Source organism: Hyaena hyaena, unplaced genomic scaffold (genome assembly GCF_003009895.1).
Source record: "Hyaena hyaena isolate Hyena2069 unplaced genomic scaffold, ASM300989v1 scaffold_137, whole genome shotgun sequence".
Taxonomy (NCBI): domain Eukaryota; kingdom Metazoa; phylum Chordata; class Mammalia; order Carnivora; family Hyaenidae; genus Hyaena; species Hyaena hyaena.
In genome coordinates, this window is record NW_024080769.1 from 2500325 (window position 1) to 2518431 (window position 18107).

At 49.2% G+C, this 18107-nt stretch overlaps 1 protein-coding gene across 1 annotated transcript in view; it reads right to left on the reverse strand.

The window, feature by feature from the left end:
- SCAMP5 (secretory carrier membrane protein 5) overlaps positions 1-17740 on the reverse strand; it is a 20589-nt gene extending 2849 nt beyond the window's left edge. Inside the window, exons 1-6 of the mRNA XM_039238148.1 lie at positions 17646-17740; positions 5962-6024; positions 5029-5157; positions 1831-1987; positions 623-724; positions 83-200 (exon numbers count right to left, since the gene is read on the reverse strand). Of these exons, the coding sequence (XP_039094079.1) occupies positions 83-200; positions 623-724; positions 1831-1987; positions 5029-5157; positions 5962-5968 (513 nt within the window). The 5' untranslated portion in view covers positions 5969-6024; positions 17646-17740. The remainder of the gene's footprint in view (positions 1-82; positions 201-622; positions 725-1830; positions 1988-5028; positions 5158-5961; positions 6025-17645) is intronic.
- Positions 17741-18107: the final 367 nt, after the last annotated feature.

Sequence of the window (18107 nt, forward strand, 5' to 3'; positions counted from 1 at the left end):
CCTCCTGTAACTTGGAGGAGGGTTGTTACAGATCGTAGCCCCTTCCCAAAGCCACCCTCCCAACCTTGAGGTGACCACATACCATGCTGAGGGCGATGAAGGAAAACACAGCCACAACCGTGAACATGATGGTGGGAATGAGCATCACCACTGCTGAGCCAACGTTTGTTCCGAAGAAGGAGATGGTAGCAATCCAGCCGCTGTAGGAAAAGGCCAGCTGTGGGGCTGCCGGCATGGTGAGGGGTAGCTGGGAGCCACCCAACCACAACCAGGAGCCATCTCAATGCCACAAGGAGGGGCCATATCATCGGATGCAGAGACCATCCAAAGGGCCCGTGTCAATGGTTCAAAAGAATCCTTCCCCGTGGCTCAGGAAACAAGCTCCTCAGGTATAAGGCTTCCTTCCCTTGGATTTTCTCATGATGCTTGACACCCCTTGTACCCCCAAAAGCCACTGAGGTTCTCCTTCTCCTCTGATGCTATGGGTATGTCACAATGATGACTAGACTACCATGAATCCTCTCACAGGCTAGGCAGCTAACACACAGAGGTACACAAAGGACACACCCAAAGTGCCACCCACACCAGCCCTGGGTCAATCCCGGACACCCCGGTCTCTTACCAGACACCCCAGCCTGGGATGCCCACAGCCTGGATGATGCTGATGACCAGCTGGGCCATGAAGGTAAAGAAGAATGCCATGAAGCTGAAGGAGCTGTCAGTCCTACACCAAAAGAGATGACTTCCATCACCTGGGAAGAGGGCCAGCTTTTCCCTGCCTTCAAGACCCCCGAGCCCTTCCAAGTTTAAATGAGTATGCAATGGACAGAAGACACTCAAAAGCCTTAATTGAGAGGCAAAAAATGGGACAGTATTTACATGGATCTTTGCAAGTTTTCATGTGTTAATCTTGTGTGTGCAACATTACATAGGGAGAGATCTCCTCATAAATAGACCACTCACAGTACATGGATGGGTGGCCCTACTGGCATAGAAATGGAAGGGTCGATTATAATAGGAATAAATAACCCCATTGTCAAGGAGATGGACAGCCTTACTGGCACCAAGATATCTAGCTCCACTGGTACCTGGATGGACATTCCTATAAGCTCAAAGACAGAAAGTCCCATTGGTACAAAAATGGAACCTACTGGCACCAAATTGTAGCCTAACTGGTATACAGTTGGATGCTCTGATTGGCAAAGACAACTGAGGCCCCATCAGCACTGAGATGGATATTCCACTGGCACCAAGACAGATGGCCTCATTGGTACACAGATGCATGTGACCAAGACAGAAGATCTGTTTTATACAAGGTAGACACCCACTGGCACCAAGAGAGTCAGCCCCACTTGTACATGGACGGGTGTTCCCTTTAGCACACTTAGCATCCAATGAGTTGGAGAGTACCTGGATGACTGGTTCCATTAGCACGTGGGAGACAGTCCACTCGGTACCAAATCAGCTAGCCCCACAGGCACAAAGACGGGCAGCTCCACCATGACAGGTGGCCCCATTGGCAAAATTTAACATACAGCTGCCTGGGGAAGGCAAAACTAAAACAGGTCTGATGTCTGTGTTGTGCCCACCCAAGGAAGTGAGAAAGTAAGTGAGGAATGAGGGGTGAGAAAGGAAGGAACTAAGACTCTGACTCCCAGCACTGAGCTCTCAGGAAGCCCAAGTTCTACCTGGCGGTCTGAGCTGAGGGTGCACAAGTGACAGTGAGTATAGGGGGTAGTCGAAAAAAAAGTGAGAAAATACATAGAGAAGAAACAGGGTAGATGGGCAAAGAGACAGGGTTAGGATCTGGGGTCCGCACCAACCACTTACTTGAAGGCCTTGTAAATGGGCCGAAACCAGCAGACGTAGGAGCAGGGTGTGAAGAGGATGAGCCAGAGAAAGGCCAGGCCAAAGTTGGTGGCTCCCCCGCCTCCGATCAGCCACGCGAGACAGCCCACCAGGTTCACGGCCAGCGTGACGCTGTTCACTGCAGACCCAGGAGCACATGCACACACAGAGACAAACACCAGACACGCACACAGACATCCAGGCCCATGCAGAGATACGTGAGTACCCGGACATGGACACACACACCCATAACTCAACGGACCCACAATCAAACACATGGAAACAGCATATGCACAGAAAGGTAGATACAAACATGCACGAAGACCACATTTACAGAGATTCACACCCACAACGCACATCAGGGAATACACACACAGATACAAGAGACACACACACATAAACACACAGAGGGAGTACAGACTGTAAGAAAGAAAGCTGGAAGCTCAGACCAATTCCATTCCCCTCCCCACACCCACTCCTAGAGATGAGAAATCCAGAGAACAAAGAGTCTCCAGAGCAGGAACCCAGAGCCTCAGCCCAACAAGCCCCAGCAAAGGGCCCCCAAAGCCTCCAGGTAGTAGAAATGCTCTTCTTATAAGAATGCCCTCAGCTGCTGACCCTCCCAGACTCCAAGCAATCACCAAACCCAAGGGACAGGCGACCCTTATATCTTCTCTTGCAAGGGGTCCAAAAAGTGGAAAGTAAAAGGCCTCTGGAAACATCTCTTCAAGCCATTGTACCCTCTGCCCTGCTCTTAAAATGGGGCATGCAGCAGTGGCTGGGATCTCAGGCTCTAGCTAATTCATTTCTTAGATAACTTTCATGCCACTTCCTCCAAGGAGCCTTTCTTTACTACTCCAGCCTCACTCATGCCCCATCCCTCTGACCTCCTGCAGACCTGGGCTATTCTTGTGCATTGTTCCCCAAGTACAAATCCCAGCCCATCAACCACACTAGAAGCTCTCCAAGAGCAGATCCAGGCTCCCTCTCCTCTGTGCCCATATACTCTAGGTAAATTCAGAGTCACAGGATCACTGAGACACAGCCAGCAGACACCTCACACACGGGCTTCTGACCTCAGGGTGCTCCCTTCCTCAAACATTAGGTTGAGTCCCTTCGAGGCTCCACAAAGATCCGCTGAATAAACAAAGGCAGGTGGGCTCACTCGTGGCCTCACACAGCCAGGCATCTGGTCTTGGTTTCTGAATAGAACCCTTAAGTATCTCAAGGGTTATATACGTTTCCTTGGGAGCATAGCATCTGGCGGGGACCTAGTGAGGACTTAGGAAGATATTTATAACCCTTAAATCCAGCCCCTGGATAAGATTTTCTCAGGGGCAGAGTTCTGAGAGCTCAGGGTCAGGTGGGGTGCTCCCCAAGTCTGCCCTGACAATGCTGTCACCTGGGCAGGAACACCCATCTCAGGGCCCCTCCTAACACCTGGGAGCATTTCTTCCGGGCACTTCAGCCATGTTTCCTCCATCTCTGTGTACTGCCCCCCAATACCCCACAACTTTAGTGTTCTTCCTGATTTTATTTGCTCTTTACATAGAATAGACATTAACTTGTTTTTATATTGGTTTATGGCTCTCTTCCCAGATCCCATCTCTCTCCAGCACCTTGGATCTAGTAGTGCCACTGTTGTAATTATTCCACTACCTCTTTGGAATAGACATTCATTAACTTGGCTACTCTCTCTCCAGCCAATCAGCCTTTTCCTATCTCCACTTCTCTCTCTGTCCAACTTGAATTCCATAATTCATTACACCTTTTCTAATTCCCTCCCGTGCCCTGTCTTCTGGTTATAATCACCCATGATGAACACAATGCCCATCTGCACTTGAACTCAATGTTGCTAGAAAAGGAGCCTGCAGAGAAGCCTGGGAGGACTATGAATTCACAGCCACCAACCCCAAATGGACCCTGAGCATGGTCAGAAATCTGGGGGGTCATGTGTCTTTGGATAGTGTCCTCACCCTCTGTCCACAAATTCTCTCATTCTAGTCCCACTCTCCTCAAAGCTCCCCTCCTCACTTCTATATCACATTTGATGCGAAGAAGTAGAAACCATCAAAGGCAACCCTTTCATTCTCTTCCCAGCATCTACAGACCTACTCACACCTGCCCCATCTCTTCCTTCTCTCATGTTACAGGGGGTTCCTGTTAAAGGTTCCTTCTCTGCCCAAAGGCTAAGCCAGGACTTGAATGTGAGTCTGTCTGTCTCCACACTCCTTCTATCACTCCATGAAGCACCTGCTGCAAAGACAGCATTCTTTACCACCTTCCTGCCACAAGCAATCACCTCCCCAAGTCAGCAGCTAAGTGCAGGCTTGACTCAAGGCAACATCACACCTGACTGACCCTGCTGTGGTCACACTACAGGTCTAAGGTCCCTTGAGGCCAATACCCAGCACAGGAAAACCAGCCTGCCTGCCTTGTGTGTACACGCCTAAGAGGTACCTTTGACCAGCCTGGGCACAGACAAGTACCATCCCCCTAAGATAGCGTTTTCCCACCAACTTGCCCTAGACCATCAGCAACTGGGGCCTTTAAACTCTGGCTCTCGACACTGCAGAACATCAGAACTCTAGATTCTTAGAGAAGTACAGACCACACAGCACAGAGCTCCTTGGGACCACAGTGATCACTGAGCCAATGCCCTCTTTCTATCAGTGAGGAATCTGTGGCTTAGGAAGTAGGGCAACCAGCCCAGTTTGATCCCGTATCTCGCAGGTCCCAGTCAGTGCTCTTTTCTCTGAGCGGTTTCCCAAAGAAAGCGAGACAAATGTGGCTTTGAGACAAAGATTCCGCTCCGAATCCAGAATCCTGAGGTCCTGGCAGCCACCTGGGGGAGAACCACTCTAGGGGGAAGGGGAAGGGGAAGGGAAAGCAAAAGCGAGAAATGCTGCTGCAGACAGAGCTCCTCACCCAGATGCTCTGTGAACGGGAAGTGAAGGGTGAGAAGGGACGAGGGGCCTAGATGGGGGCCAGGGAGGAGGGAACCCGGGAACCAGATGGGGAGCCAGCCCACGAGTGGAACATGCTAGAAGGTGGCCTGTGCAGATGCTGCAAGGGTGGACAGCCAGGCCTGCAGGCACCCCACCCTGATGCCCGGCCCGCACCAGCCCACTTCCCTCCCCCACTCCACCCCGTGGCCCACCCCCATCCTACAGCACTCACACATCCAGAGGTAGTAGAGGCGCTTGGTCATGCTGAGATGCTGAGGAGGAATGTCTGCCTCAAAGTCTTGGTAGAAACATGGCTTCAGGGGGATGAATTTGGGCAACGGTGGGAAGTTGTTCACTTTCTCTGTGGGTGAAGAATACCGCATAGCATCACCATGAACATCCCCCTCCTCGACGCCCCATTGCAATCATTCTTGCCCTGGTCTCAGCTGCCCCCTGGCCCCTGTGGTCACAGGTGACTTTGCTATCCCCACACGGCCATCCCTGCTTCCTCATATCTCCCACAAGGGTCCCACAATGACCAAAGGCCCCATGGCAGTGTGCTGTCTCTCAGAAGAGGAACATAAATGCTGTCCACCAGAGGCACAGCCCCCTCCATGGTGGGGGAGCCAACTCCAATGAAGCAGGTGGGTGAGCCTGGGGACAGGAGTGCCCGTGTCCACTCCAGTCACATTCGGGGGCAAGTTACCACCCCTCCCAGGACCTCCGTTTATCCAGTTGGATGGGGCTTGAGCTAGATAGTCTCTAAAGGTCCCTCCGGCTCTGGCATTCTGTACTTGAGCCTTTGGAAACCAAACAACTCAGAAATCAGAAGGAAAGGGTCTCAGAGTATTAAAGAGCAATCGTGACAAGAGGGGACAGGGACTGAGCCACCCATGCTGTTCATCATTCAGTCAGCAGGATCAGGGCATCAGGGTGCTCAATCTCTGGTCCCAAGGGTCGGAGATCTGACAGAGAGCTTGACAATGTCATGTTGAGGGTCTTGGATATATAGGCCTAAGTGGGGGGCCAGGGAAATCCTGGGGAGGACTGAAAGAAGGACAGAAACAACTTGACTTCCAAAAGCTAAAAGAGATAAGGAGACTGGGAAGGGGGCCACCCACCCTGTGCTCACCTGCATGTCCTATCCACATGACCCTGTCCTTACCTGCCATGATGGCACAGGTGGCACCAGCTGGCCCAGAGGCCTGCCAACGCCTTTTGTCTCAACCTGGAAGGAAAGAAAAAGCCAGAGAAGGATGAGGATCAGGCCCGGCCCAACCCAGTCCCTCTCTCAGCCCCTGCAGGGCTGGGAGCTCCTCGGGGAAGAACCGGGCTCTGGCCCCCACAGTGGGATGAGCCCGAGGGAGGCAGATCCCACACACTGAGGCACCAGCCCTCCAGCCCTCCTTCTAAGCCCTCCTGCCCTTTGCCTCAAGGCATAAAGTCCGTCTTCACAGAACCAGATCCAAGGAACCTGGGAGGGGACCCCATGAGGGAAAGGCAAGTGACAGAGAAGGCCTGAGGAGACTAGAGACCTCCTAAAGAGAAAATTCTATTCCATGGCCCTGAACATGGCAGACTTGGCATCAGTCACAGGCGGGCCTCCTTGCTTTCCCGCCTTTGCCTTCGGTCAACTGTTCACTTAGTGGGGGTTTGTAATACGCCAGGCACAGGGCAGGCAGCACAACGTGGTTCCTGCCCTCGGCATGAAACCGTCAATAATGCCTTACCTACTCTAAAGGGGAAGGGGGACCACCATGAAAATATGCACAATATGGCGCAAGGTGATCTAACCCGGTGTGGGGAGTCAGGGAAATTCAGTGTGAGCAGTGAGCCTGAAGAATACAGAGGACTTGCCCGGGGCAAGGCAGCTTTCTGGGCAGGTGGAAAGCAAGCACAGACTCTAATGCGGGAAGAAGCCTCACACTTTTAAGGGAAAGAAAGCAACCTTGGCCAAAGCAGAGTACAAATGGGAAGCAGCAGGAGTGAGGCTGGGGTGGGGGGAGCAGGGAGTGATTCTTGAGGCCCTTAGGAGGCAAGTTGGAAAGGGCTCTGGGGTGGATTTGGGGAGTGGGGGGAGTGAGACCATAAAGATGACTTCCTGCCAGCTTAAACTGCTGAGTGCATGATGGTGGGGCTCTTAACTGAGAGTCTCATCATGGGCAGAAACCAGAAGAACAGGCGCAGCATCCCAGGAAAGACAAGAAGCTGCTGCCTTACAGACATACTGACTCCAGGGCCCTGACTGCCTTGTAGGCCCTGGAGATATTCAAGATCAGAAAATGGTCTATGAACAAGCTCCAAGGTAATGCAACACTTAAAAGTTGGGTAGAGAGTTCTATAAAGCTTAAAAATAAGCAAAACACTGCTTTAGATTCTGTGTCTCCCTCTCTCTCTGACCCTCCCCTGCTCACATGGTCTCTCTCTCTCTCTCTCTCTCAGAAATAAATAAAACATTAAAGATTTTTTTTAAAAAATAGGCAAAACAGGGGGAGCCTGGGTGGCTCAGTTGTTTGAATGTTGGACTCTTGACTTCAGCTCAGGTCATGATCTCATGGTTCATGGGATCAAGCCCCATGTAGGGCTCTGTGCTGACAGCACGGAGCCTGCTTGGGATTCTCTCTCCCCCTCTCTCTGTGCCCTTCCCTGCTCTCATTCTCTTGTTCTTGCACTCTCTCTCAAAATAAATAAACTTTATATATATATATATATATATATATATATATATATATATATATATAGGCAAAATGAATCTATGGTGTTAAAAGTCAAGAGGCAGGAAAAAAAAAAAGATTGCAGTTAAGATAGTGTTACCCTTGAGGGAGCAGGGAGCATAAGCTGAGGTTTTGGTAATGGTCTGTTGCTGGGTCTGGGAGCTGGCTACATAGTGTTGACTTTGTGCAAATTCATCAAGCATGAGATTAAATTTGTACACTTTCCTGTGTGTTAACACACAGGGGGGAAAAGTGTGCATAAAAAACAAAACAAAACAAAACCAAAAAAACCCTCCTAGAGTTCCAGTCATATTTTTCTTTTTTTCTTTTTTTTTTACGTTTTTATTTATTATTTTTAAGAGACAGAGACAGAGCATGAGCAGGGGAGGGTCAGAGAGAGAGGGAGACACAGAATTCGAAGCAGGCTCCAGGCTCCACCCTATCAGCACAGCTCTAAGCAGGGCTTGAACTCCAGGAACTGTAAGTTCATGACCTGGGCGGACATCAGAAGCTCAACGGACTGAGCCACCCAGGTGCCCGGGGCAGTTACAATCTTTAATGGCCCCTTTGTCATATGAAATCAAATACAGATATAAAAACCCAACAACACCTACCATAAAAGGGAAAAAGGCATGATAGAGGCCCACATGAAATGATACCCTTATAGAGCTGCATTCATTGTAACATTGTTTGTAACACCTCAAGATTGGAAACAATCTTCACATCAATGGGGGAGGACTGATTAAATAAACGGTACAAGTCATACAATGGGCTGTTTTGTAGTTTTTAAAATCCCCTGCAGCTATTTTTTTTAATGTTTATTTATTTTTGAGAGAGAGGACCAGCAGGGGAAGAGCAGAGAGGGGAAAAGAGGATCTGAAGCGGGCTCTTCACAGACTGCAGAGAGCCCGAGGCAGGGCGAGGCAGGGCTCAAACTCACGAGCCAAGAGCCGAGCCGTGAGATCATGACTTGAACTGAAGTCAGATGCTCAACAGACTGAGCCACTCAAGCAACCCTCTCCGCAGCTATTATTTAAAAAAAAAAAAAAATACTGATGTAGGGGCATCTGGGTGGCTCAGTCAGTTAAGCATCCAACTCTTGATCTCAACCTAGGTCTTGATGTCAAGCTAGTGAGTTTAGCTCCGCAGTGGGCTCCACGCCTACTTAAAAAAAATACAGAAAGATCTTCAGTTACTATTCATTGGAAAAATGACAGACATAAAAACAGTCTAGACAACAGACAACAAAAGATACATAGTCAAAACAATATGCAATCCTTCATAGTAAAAAAAAAAAAAAAAAAAAAGGAGGGGAGAGGAGAATAAAAATGTTTTTTTTTCCCTTTTGACCCAAGAATCCTACTTATGGTTATCTACCCATAAATAAGAAACAATAAATACGTATGTCATTCACTGTGACACTATTTTGCAATAGCAAAATGTTGGAAGTAACCTAAATGCAACTGTTTGAATAAACTAAGGTATATCATCGATATCTACATAGATGTCAAAAAGAATGAAGATGATCTCTATTAATTGCTGTGGAATGAGGTCCAGGATATACTGTTAAATGAAAAAAGCAAAATACAAACAAGTATGAATACTATGATATCCTTTATGTAAAAAGGGGCGGGAGGGGGAAAGAACATACATACAAATTTGCTTATTTTTGCAAAAGAAGCACAGGAAAAATAAACCAGACACTAAAAAAAAATGGTTACCTACGTGGGAGAAGAGCTAGGAGGAGTAGGGAGACTTCCCTGGGTACAGATTTGCACAGATAATATCTTACACATTCAAAAACTTAGACCAGAAAGAAAAGCCACCCTAAAACTGAAGTAAAATCAAATGACGCTAACTGCACTGGAAAGTGATAACACAACCACATAGAAAAAAGAACTGCCCAAGTAACTTGATCAGAGCATTCTGTGTTCTCTTACAAAAATACATCTCAAGGACAAAAATAACCGGAAAGAAGCCTGAAATATAAGCAGCTTTACTGTTACTGTTGGTATAGTGTAGCAGTGCCGAAACCTTATCATATGTACCCGAGGAGAGGACATAGGATGTATGGGTTGATGTTGTTGGAACCTGGGTTCTCACTGTTAAGAGAGAGAATATGCAATGTGGGAAAGTAAGAGCCCAGGGAAAAAAAGTTTTTTTATACATGTTTCAGTATTATAAGATCTTAGTATTATTATGAAAATATGGGGTTTTTTTTAAGTTTATTTATCTTAGAGTGTGTGTGCAAGTGCAAACGGGAGGGGCTGAGAGAGAAAATCCCAGAACAGGCTCCAGGCAGTCAGCCCAGAGCCCAACATGGGGCTCGAACTCACAAACTATGAGACCATGATCTGAGCCAAAATCAAGAGTCAGACGCTTACCCCACTGAGCCACTCAGGCGACCCCGGGACATCTTTCTGAATTAAAAATCACATAAATGTATTTCCTGTTCAAAAATATAAATGGGAGGGGAAAGAAGTCAGCAGAAGAGGATGAGGTGACAAAGAATGAGAAGGAGCAGCCACTGAGGCAGGAGGAAAGGCAGGAAAGCCAGGAGTAGACAGTGGACAAATATGACAGATGCCACTGAGAGGTCTGGCATGAAAAGGGCTGAACGCTGAGGTGTGTCTAACACCCAATAACATCAAGTCACCTGTGACCCTGGCAGGAACTGTTTTGATGGCCATGGAGGTGTGGGGGGTGGGCAGTAGAAGCCAAATTAGAGCTAGTTGAACAGGCCAGCTAACAGTAGGCAGGGACAGCTCTTTGAAGAAGCCTGCCCAGGAAGAGACTAGAGATAGGTGAGATAGTCAGGTGAGAGACAGAGTCCGGGGAGGGCTATAGTTGATGGATGACTGCTTGTTTCAGGAAATAAGCTAGGGATGTGAAAGATCCAGGGAAAGGCTGCAATTACAACAGACACAGAGGTTAACCAATAGAGCAAGCCCCTAAAAAGGGGAGATGCATGAGGTCAAGGAGATGAAACAAGCCCCGATGCTAGCAGATGGGAAAGGGAACATGATACAAGCAGATACAGGTTTGAGACCCCGGAAAGGACAGTAAGAGTCGCATCTTTATATGTGCTTCAATTTTCTCTATCGTATAGGAGACAGGGTGGGTTGAGAAGAAGGAGGTCAGGGAGGAGAACCCAGTTAAGTCAACGGGCAATTACAACACAGCCTGAGAAATGCCCTAGAACAGCAAGTACAAAAAGCTGTGGGAACACAGAGGAGCACCTCCCTGGTCTGTTCCTGGAGGAGCCACAGAGGGCTTCATAGAAGAAGCGATGATATCAGAGCTGAATCCTGAAGGATGACTAGGAGTCAGCTAGGAAAAGATAGGAAAGCAGGTGCAAAAGTCAGAAGAGCAATAGTACGCATATTCAAGGGATTGCAAGGGTAAAGCAAGGATGAAGCTCAAGGTGAAGGGAGGTGAAGAAAGGCAAAGATAGTGTTGAAAGGTAGGAGGGGCCAGGTTATCCTGGCCTTGAAGGCCAAAGGCAGAATTTGGGCTTTATCCTCAAGAGTCTTGCAAGCCAGTGAAATATTACATTCCTCTTCTTCTTTTAAAAAATATAGCTTTGGGGCACCTTGGTGGTTCGGTTTGTTAAGTATCCAACTTTGGCTCAGGTCATGATCTCATGGTTTGTGAGTTCGAGTCCCACATTGGGGGCTCTCGGCACTTCCACTTCAGATCCTCTGTCCCCCTCTCTCTCTGCCCTCCCCACTCATGTTCTCTCTCTCTCTCTCAAAAAAAAATAAATAAATAGGGGCTCCTGGGTAGCTCAGTCAGTTGAGTGTCCAACTTCAGCTCAGGTCACAGTCTCATGGTTCATGAGTTCAAGCCCTGCTTCAGATGACCTCAAGCCCCACTTCAGGCTCTGCACAGACAGTGCAGAACATGCATGGGATTCTCTCTCTCTCCCTCTCCCTCTCCCTCTCCTTTTCCCTCTCTCTCTATGCCCCTCACTCACTGGAACTATTTCTCTCTCAAAAATAAATTAACTTTAAAATATATTTAAAAAACAGGGGCGCCTGGGTGGCTTAGTCGGTTAAGCGTCCGACTTTCGCTTAGGTCATGATCTCGCGGTTCGTGGGTTCGAGCCCCGCGTCGGGCTCTGTGCTGACTGCCAGCTCAGAGCCTGGAGCCTATTTCAGTCTGTGACTCCCTCTCTCTCTGACCCTCCCCTGCTCACGCTGTCTCTCTCTCTCTCTCTCCTAGAAATAAATAAAACATTAAAAAAATTTTTTAAAAATATATTTAAAAAACATATATGTAGCCTCGTTGGGCACCTGGCTGGCTCAGCCAGTACAGCAGGTAACTCTTGATCTCAGGGTTGTGAGTTCAAGCCCTACACTGGGCATAAAACTCACTTAAAAAAAAAAAAAAGAAAGAAAGAAAAAAAGAGGAGGGGAGCAACTGGCTGGCTCAGTCAGCAGAGCATGGAACTCTTGATCTCAGGGTTGTAAGTTCCAGCCCCATGTTGGATGCAGTGACTACTTAAAAACAAAATCTTAGTTTTTGAGAACTAGGGAAAGAGAGAGAGAGAAAAAGTCTCAGTGTTAACTAATTGTAATTTAAATAAAAACTAAAAATATATTTGTATAGCCTCACCATTTTTTTATAAAATGAAAATATGTTGCTTTTTAGCTATGTATAAAAATATTTGCGAGTTATAAAAAAAAAAAACAAAGTGTACAGGACACTGGGGTGGCGCAATCGGTTGAGTGTCCAACTCTTCATTCTGGCTCAGGTCATGATGCCTAGGTTGTGAAATTGAGCCCCATGCTGGGCTCCACACTAAGCATGGAGCCTGTTCAAGATTCTCTCTCCCTCTGCCCCTCTCCCATGCTCAAGCTCTCTCACTCTCTCTCTCTGTCAAAAAAGTGTTTTCAGGACACCTGGGTGGCTCAGTCAGTTGGATGTCCGACTTTGGCTCAGGTCATGATCTCATGGTTTATGGGTTCGAGCCCCACATCGGGCTCTGTGCTAACAGCTCAGAGCCTGAAGCCTGCTTCAGATTCTGTGTTTCCCTCTGTCTCTGCCCCTCTCCACGCATGCTCTGTCTCTGTCTCAAAAATAAACATAAAAAATTAAAAATAAATAAAATAAATGTTTTTAATCTTAAAAAAACAGTGCATAAAGTTGAAAATAAAAGTTCTTCTAAATCCACCTTCTCAGAGGCCACATCTTGAACAGTTTGACCTTTACGGTTTTGTTTTTAAAGTATATATTAGCATACATGACCAAAACGAGATCATTTTATACATCCTGTTTTATAACCTGGTTTTTTCCACTCAGCAATATCTCTTGAAAATGTTTCATGTCAATGAATACAGGCCATCTCAATATTTTTAATGACCAATCAACTGGGTTGACACTATCATGGTCATGAAGCAGTCAGGTATGACACGGGCTCATTTTGGAGGCCAGTTTCAGGAAGTGGTGGGGTAGAGGCCAGCTGCCAAGAAATGATAACTGGAGGGAGAGGAAGAAGGAACAAGTCTAGCAGACTAGGTTTTCAAAAATTTTGATTGCAATTTTAAATACACACACACACAAAATCAGTGACAACACTGAAACGCCATATACCAAAGAATGAATAGCAGTCATCTCTGGATAGTGAAGTTATAAGTTTTTGGTTTTCTTTTTATCTTTATTTTCTAAAATTTCTACAATGGTTTCATATCACTTTTGTAGAGGACAAAGCAACAGGTTTAAAACAGCAGCAGTTGGAGGAAGACATAGGGTTAGAAAGGTTTATCCAGATAGAATACTTGAGCATATATACTTAGAAGTGGGAGGAAGGCAGTACAGAAAACAGTGGAGAGGGTGAAGATACAAGAGAAGGGAAAACAGCTGATGGACACTGGGACCTCAGAAGACAGAAAGGGCCAGCATCCATAGCACAGAGCAGGAGCCTTAGACTACAAGCCTTCCTTCCACTGGGATTTGAGAAATCCAGTTCAAGAAATGGGGAAACATGGGTACAGCTTCACCTCCCACCCACCTACCCAACCACCCTCTCTGTGAGTAAAGGGCTGTGGGAGAGTAGTCCAGTTTGGAAAACTCCTCCCATGAAATGGAATGGGAAGCTGATGGGAAGAGGGATAGGGTTTCTACAAGTGATGGACGGACAGCTGAGGCTGTAGACCATGCTCTGAACTAGAACCAGACTGCCCTGGTATGTGACAGCCCCCACAAACGTTCACATCCTGAGTGTAGAATCCAGACTTGAGGGGTCTGCTGCTAGAGTGGGACACAGACAAAGCTGTATGACTGTTGAGAGCACGGGCCAGTGGGCCATGGGGTCTGGGAAGGATGTGGAAGGTGTGGGACAGAGAAAATGGAGATGTCAGAAAACTAGAGGTCTCCTTGAGGTCACAAAGCAGATAAAATAGAAGTTGGACTGTGCTTCAAGGAGACTGAAGCTGGGGCGCCTGGGTGGCTTAGTCGGTTAAGCGTCTGACTTTCGCTTAGGTCATGATCTCGCGGTTCGTGGATTGAGCCCTGCATCGGGCTCTGTGCTGACTACCAGCTCAGAACCTGGTGCCTGCTTCAGATTCTGTGACTCCCTCTCTCTCTGACCCTCCCCTGCTCACGCTCGCTCTCTCTCTCCTAGAAATAAATAAATAAATAAATAAATAAATAAATAAAAAAAGGAGACTGAAGCTTAAGATTTCAGAGGTAGTCATATGCCGATGATGACCTGACTCAAATGTGGCTGGTAGAAAGGGTGGTAGGAGGCACTGGAGTGAACGGCTGCAGTCCAGCGCTAAAGTCCTCCAGGAAAACAAGGAAGAGGGGTATGTATGCATAGGGGGCAGGTCATAACTTAGATTGTGGGAGACTCAGAGCAGGAGACTCTAACTCTGCTCCAGCCTGACTTCCATCCTGATCCCAGGCTGTCTCCCAAAGGTGTGCCCATGGTTACGGAGAAGTCGGTGTAGCACACTATGGATGACTCAGTGCAGGAGAAGCCAGAGGACAGAGCAAGGCTGCTTCCTTTGTTAGTCCAGAGAATTTAGGCTTGGGAGGGCTATAGATGGTTAGGGCCACAGTAATGGAGGGCTCTAAGCTACTCTGCCCTTATTTCAGGGCTAGCCTCTGTGTGTGTGTGTCTGTGTCTGTGTCTGTGTCTGTGTGAGTGTGTGAGTGAGAGAGAGAGAGAAAGCATGCAATCACTGGCCTCTGCAAATCAAAATTCTTTTCTTTTTTCTTTTTTTAAAATGTTTTATTTATTTCTGAGAGAGAAAGAGAGAGAGCATGAGCAGGGGATGGTCAGAGAGAGAGGGAGATACAGAATCCAAAGGAGGTTCCAGGCTCTGAGCTGTCAGCACAGAGCCCGACGCGGGGCTCAAACCCACGAACCATGAGATCATGACCTGAGCTGAAGTCAGACGCTTAACCGACTGAGCCACCCAGGCACCCCTGAAAATCAAAATTCTTAGACTGCAAAATGGGAGAAGGAACAATTTGCTCTTCAACTGAGGTTTTCATAATATTAGGTAGAGTGCTAGAGCGGTGTTACAAATCCCCTAAAGATGTAGATTGAAGGAAACCCCTCCTTAGTTATTAGTAAGATAACAAACACTGCCTGAATTTTGTTCCAAAGAACCCAAACTGGCATTTATTCCATTTCTTACTATGAGGCTGGGAGGACAGAAGACCTTAAAGTGGAGTGAGTGAGGTCCATGGCAGAGAGAAGGGAGTCAACTCTGGCCTCAGATCAGGCTAGAGATCTGGGGCTAGTTCCAGGGCTTCCTGCTTCCCAGCCTTCCCTCCTCTCTAGCATGAGTCTCTCATCCTTGGCTTAGTAATGGTCATTTTCTTCCTACCTGTCCAGAGCCTATCTACTAAGATGGAAGTTCCTCCCTCTTGCTCTACCTCTGGTCCCCTTATCCCACCCTAAGCCCCACATCCCCAACCCTAAAGTCCCAGAACTATGAATCATCCTCAGAAAACAGCACTCTCCTGGAATTGCTATCACTGTCCTATGATCACTCTTCAGTACCCATGCTGATCCCGAGCTTCGCATTCAAGGCCTCGTGTCAATCAGCTACAAATATCCCAAACCACCACCTTTGCCTCTCCACCAGAGGCTGACCTGCCTCCCACACAACCCAGTTTCATGCAGAAGATCATGTCCAGCCACCTCCTTGGTCTCTAGTGTCCCTAAGTCCTGTCAACTCCTCTTAGTCCTATTTTTTCACATCCCACCTTTCTAGACATCCCTGCTGCACATCTCACCGCTTAAATCCTGAACCAGTTATTGGGCAGCAAGTGCTCACTCATTCTCATCCAATCACTTCCTCACTCCCTTATGGATGTGTCTTCCAGGAGGGATGCGGCATAGGGTTGGGCACAGAGCACAGTCAATCCTGTTCTGGGTTAAGACTTGAATACCCCACCAAGGGGTGAGAATGGAGCACCTGCTGCCCTCCCCCCAGTCAGGCTAAGCCCACAACCTCTGCCAACCCTGCTCTACCACACTTCCTCCAGAAACTTTCAGATTCCAGGCTGTCAGCAGGGAACAAAGTGCAGCCAGTAGAGGAAATGCTGGGGGGGAGGGGGGACAGCAGGGACAGAGGGAGGGAGCAGAGGGAAGGGGCAGGAAAGGAAAAGGAAGAAGAACTGAGAGGGACGCTCTAAACTAGAACAAGCCGGTTCCTCAAGGGAGGACAGTACTTAGTCCTATTACTTCTTCCCCAGAGAAAGGTGCTGGCAAAGAGCTGCCGGAGAGGGGAATCGAGGTGTTCAGAGGTAGCCAGTCAGCCAGGGAAAAAGTTAAAGACACAGCTGCAGAGCCCAAAGGCCTCTATCCAGAGCCCTCCTCACAGGACCCCACTAACTCTCCACAGGGTTTGGCTACACCTAAAACTCTCTTTCTGTGACCCGTTCACCAGAGACATCCTCTCTCAGCTCTAGGGACTTGGCCTTCAGGCTCACCAAGTGAGCCCAGATCAAATTTAAACTAACAAGATTTGTATAGCCCCAAACACAATCTGTCAGTCATGCTCCTGCCAGAACTGCCTCTCTCTTTCAGAGCCCTGCCCCAGTCAGGTAGAACAGGTAGGGCACAGGCTGCAAAATTTTCCAGACTTCCGCCACCCCATGAGCACAGTCACATGGCTGGGGTCACAGGGGGGCCTCCCCATCAGCTGTGCTCAATTCCCACTTCTTTGCCCAAACCACTCTCAGGGAATGATGCCCTCTCTTGACTCTCCCCCATCCAAATCTCCCCTCCCCCAGGAGGTCAATTCACTGGCTCTTGCCTCCCTTTCTCCTTCTGTCCGTGGGGGAGTCGGCCAGGCCCCAGCTGATTTCCCCATCCCGGGGCTGGGGCATTAACCGGTTTGAACCGCCAGAGATTGTGATGAATTCTCAGTAGAAGTCTACTCGCTTTCCCCAACCCTCGGAGCAGGAGCTCCCTGAGGCAGGGGCAGGGATGGGTTCCCAAACACCTTACCCTCGCCCTCCTTGCCAACTCCTGCCATTATTGGAATGAGCTACATCCAGCGCCCCCAACTCCCAACCCCAAAACCCTGGTGGAGCCCAGAATCAATCAAGCCAGTGCACTCATCTCCTACAACCTTTAGGCGCTTCAGACCCGTCGACTAAAGGTCGGCAAAACCCGGGAGGGGAGAGGCGACACAACCTGGGTCCACCGGCAGGCACCTCTTGAGAGAAAGGACCCAAAAGAGGCCACTGTCCCCCCGTCTCCAGTCGCCCCCATCCTCGGCCATGTGCGCCATATCCCCCCTCCACCCCCGGAGGAAGAGAGGAAGAGGCCGGTTTCCAGGGAACACCAGGTGGAGCTGGGGGGAACGAGGGCCCAAGGCCCAGGCTCCAGAATCCAGGGGTCTGACGTCACCCAAGACTGGGTTCCCTCTGTGGGAGCCGGGAATGGGGACGGTGGGGGTTAGAGGGACCTGGAGACACCTGGGGCGCTCTTCTTCCGCCCCAAACAGGGAAGGTCACCTCGACTCCCCACCTCTCCAGCAGCTCGGCCTGCCCCTGCATGCAAAGGTGAAGCGTAGGGGTACAAAGCTGGACAGTGGGTGACCGCATCTCGCCCTCCGCCCAGCTGCCCTGGAAATCCCTTCTCCCGGCCTTCAGGCCCAGGACTCACCCGCCGCTGCCGTTCGGCTGCCGAAATGCCGTAGCCCTGCGCTGCGCTGCGCCTCACCCAGCGATGCGGCGCGGAGCCTGCCGCGAGCCGCTCCGGGGCTGGGGGCGGGGAGCGCGCGCGCGCTCCTCCCGCCAGCTCCTCACGCGCCCGCGCCACCCGCGCCCGCAGCAGCAGCCGCTCTCGCGAGACTCCCGCGCCACCTCTAGGGCCGCTCCTCCCGCGCTCGCGAGAAGGAAGGCCAGGCTACCCCCGCACCTAACAGGAACTGTCCGAGGTGCTAAGTTCCCAGACACGGCGGATCAGGTGGTTGGCGGGCACAAAGAGACCAAGAATGCATGGAGAACTAGAACGTAGAGAAAAAGACCCGAAGATGGGAGCCTGGTACCAGCAGCCAGAGCCTCAGCTTCCAAATCTGTAAACTGGGAAGAATGACCGCCCATGCTGACCCCAGGGGCTGCTGGG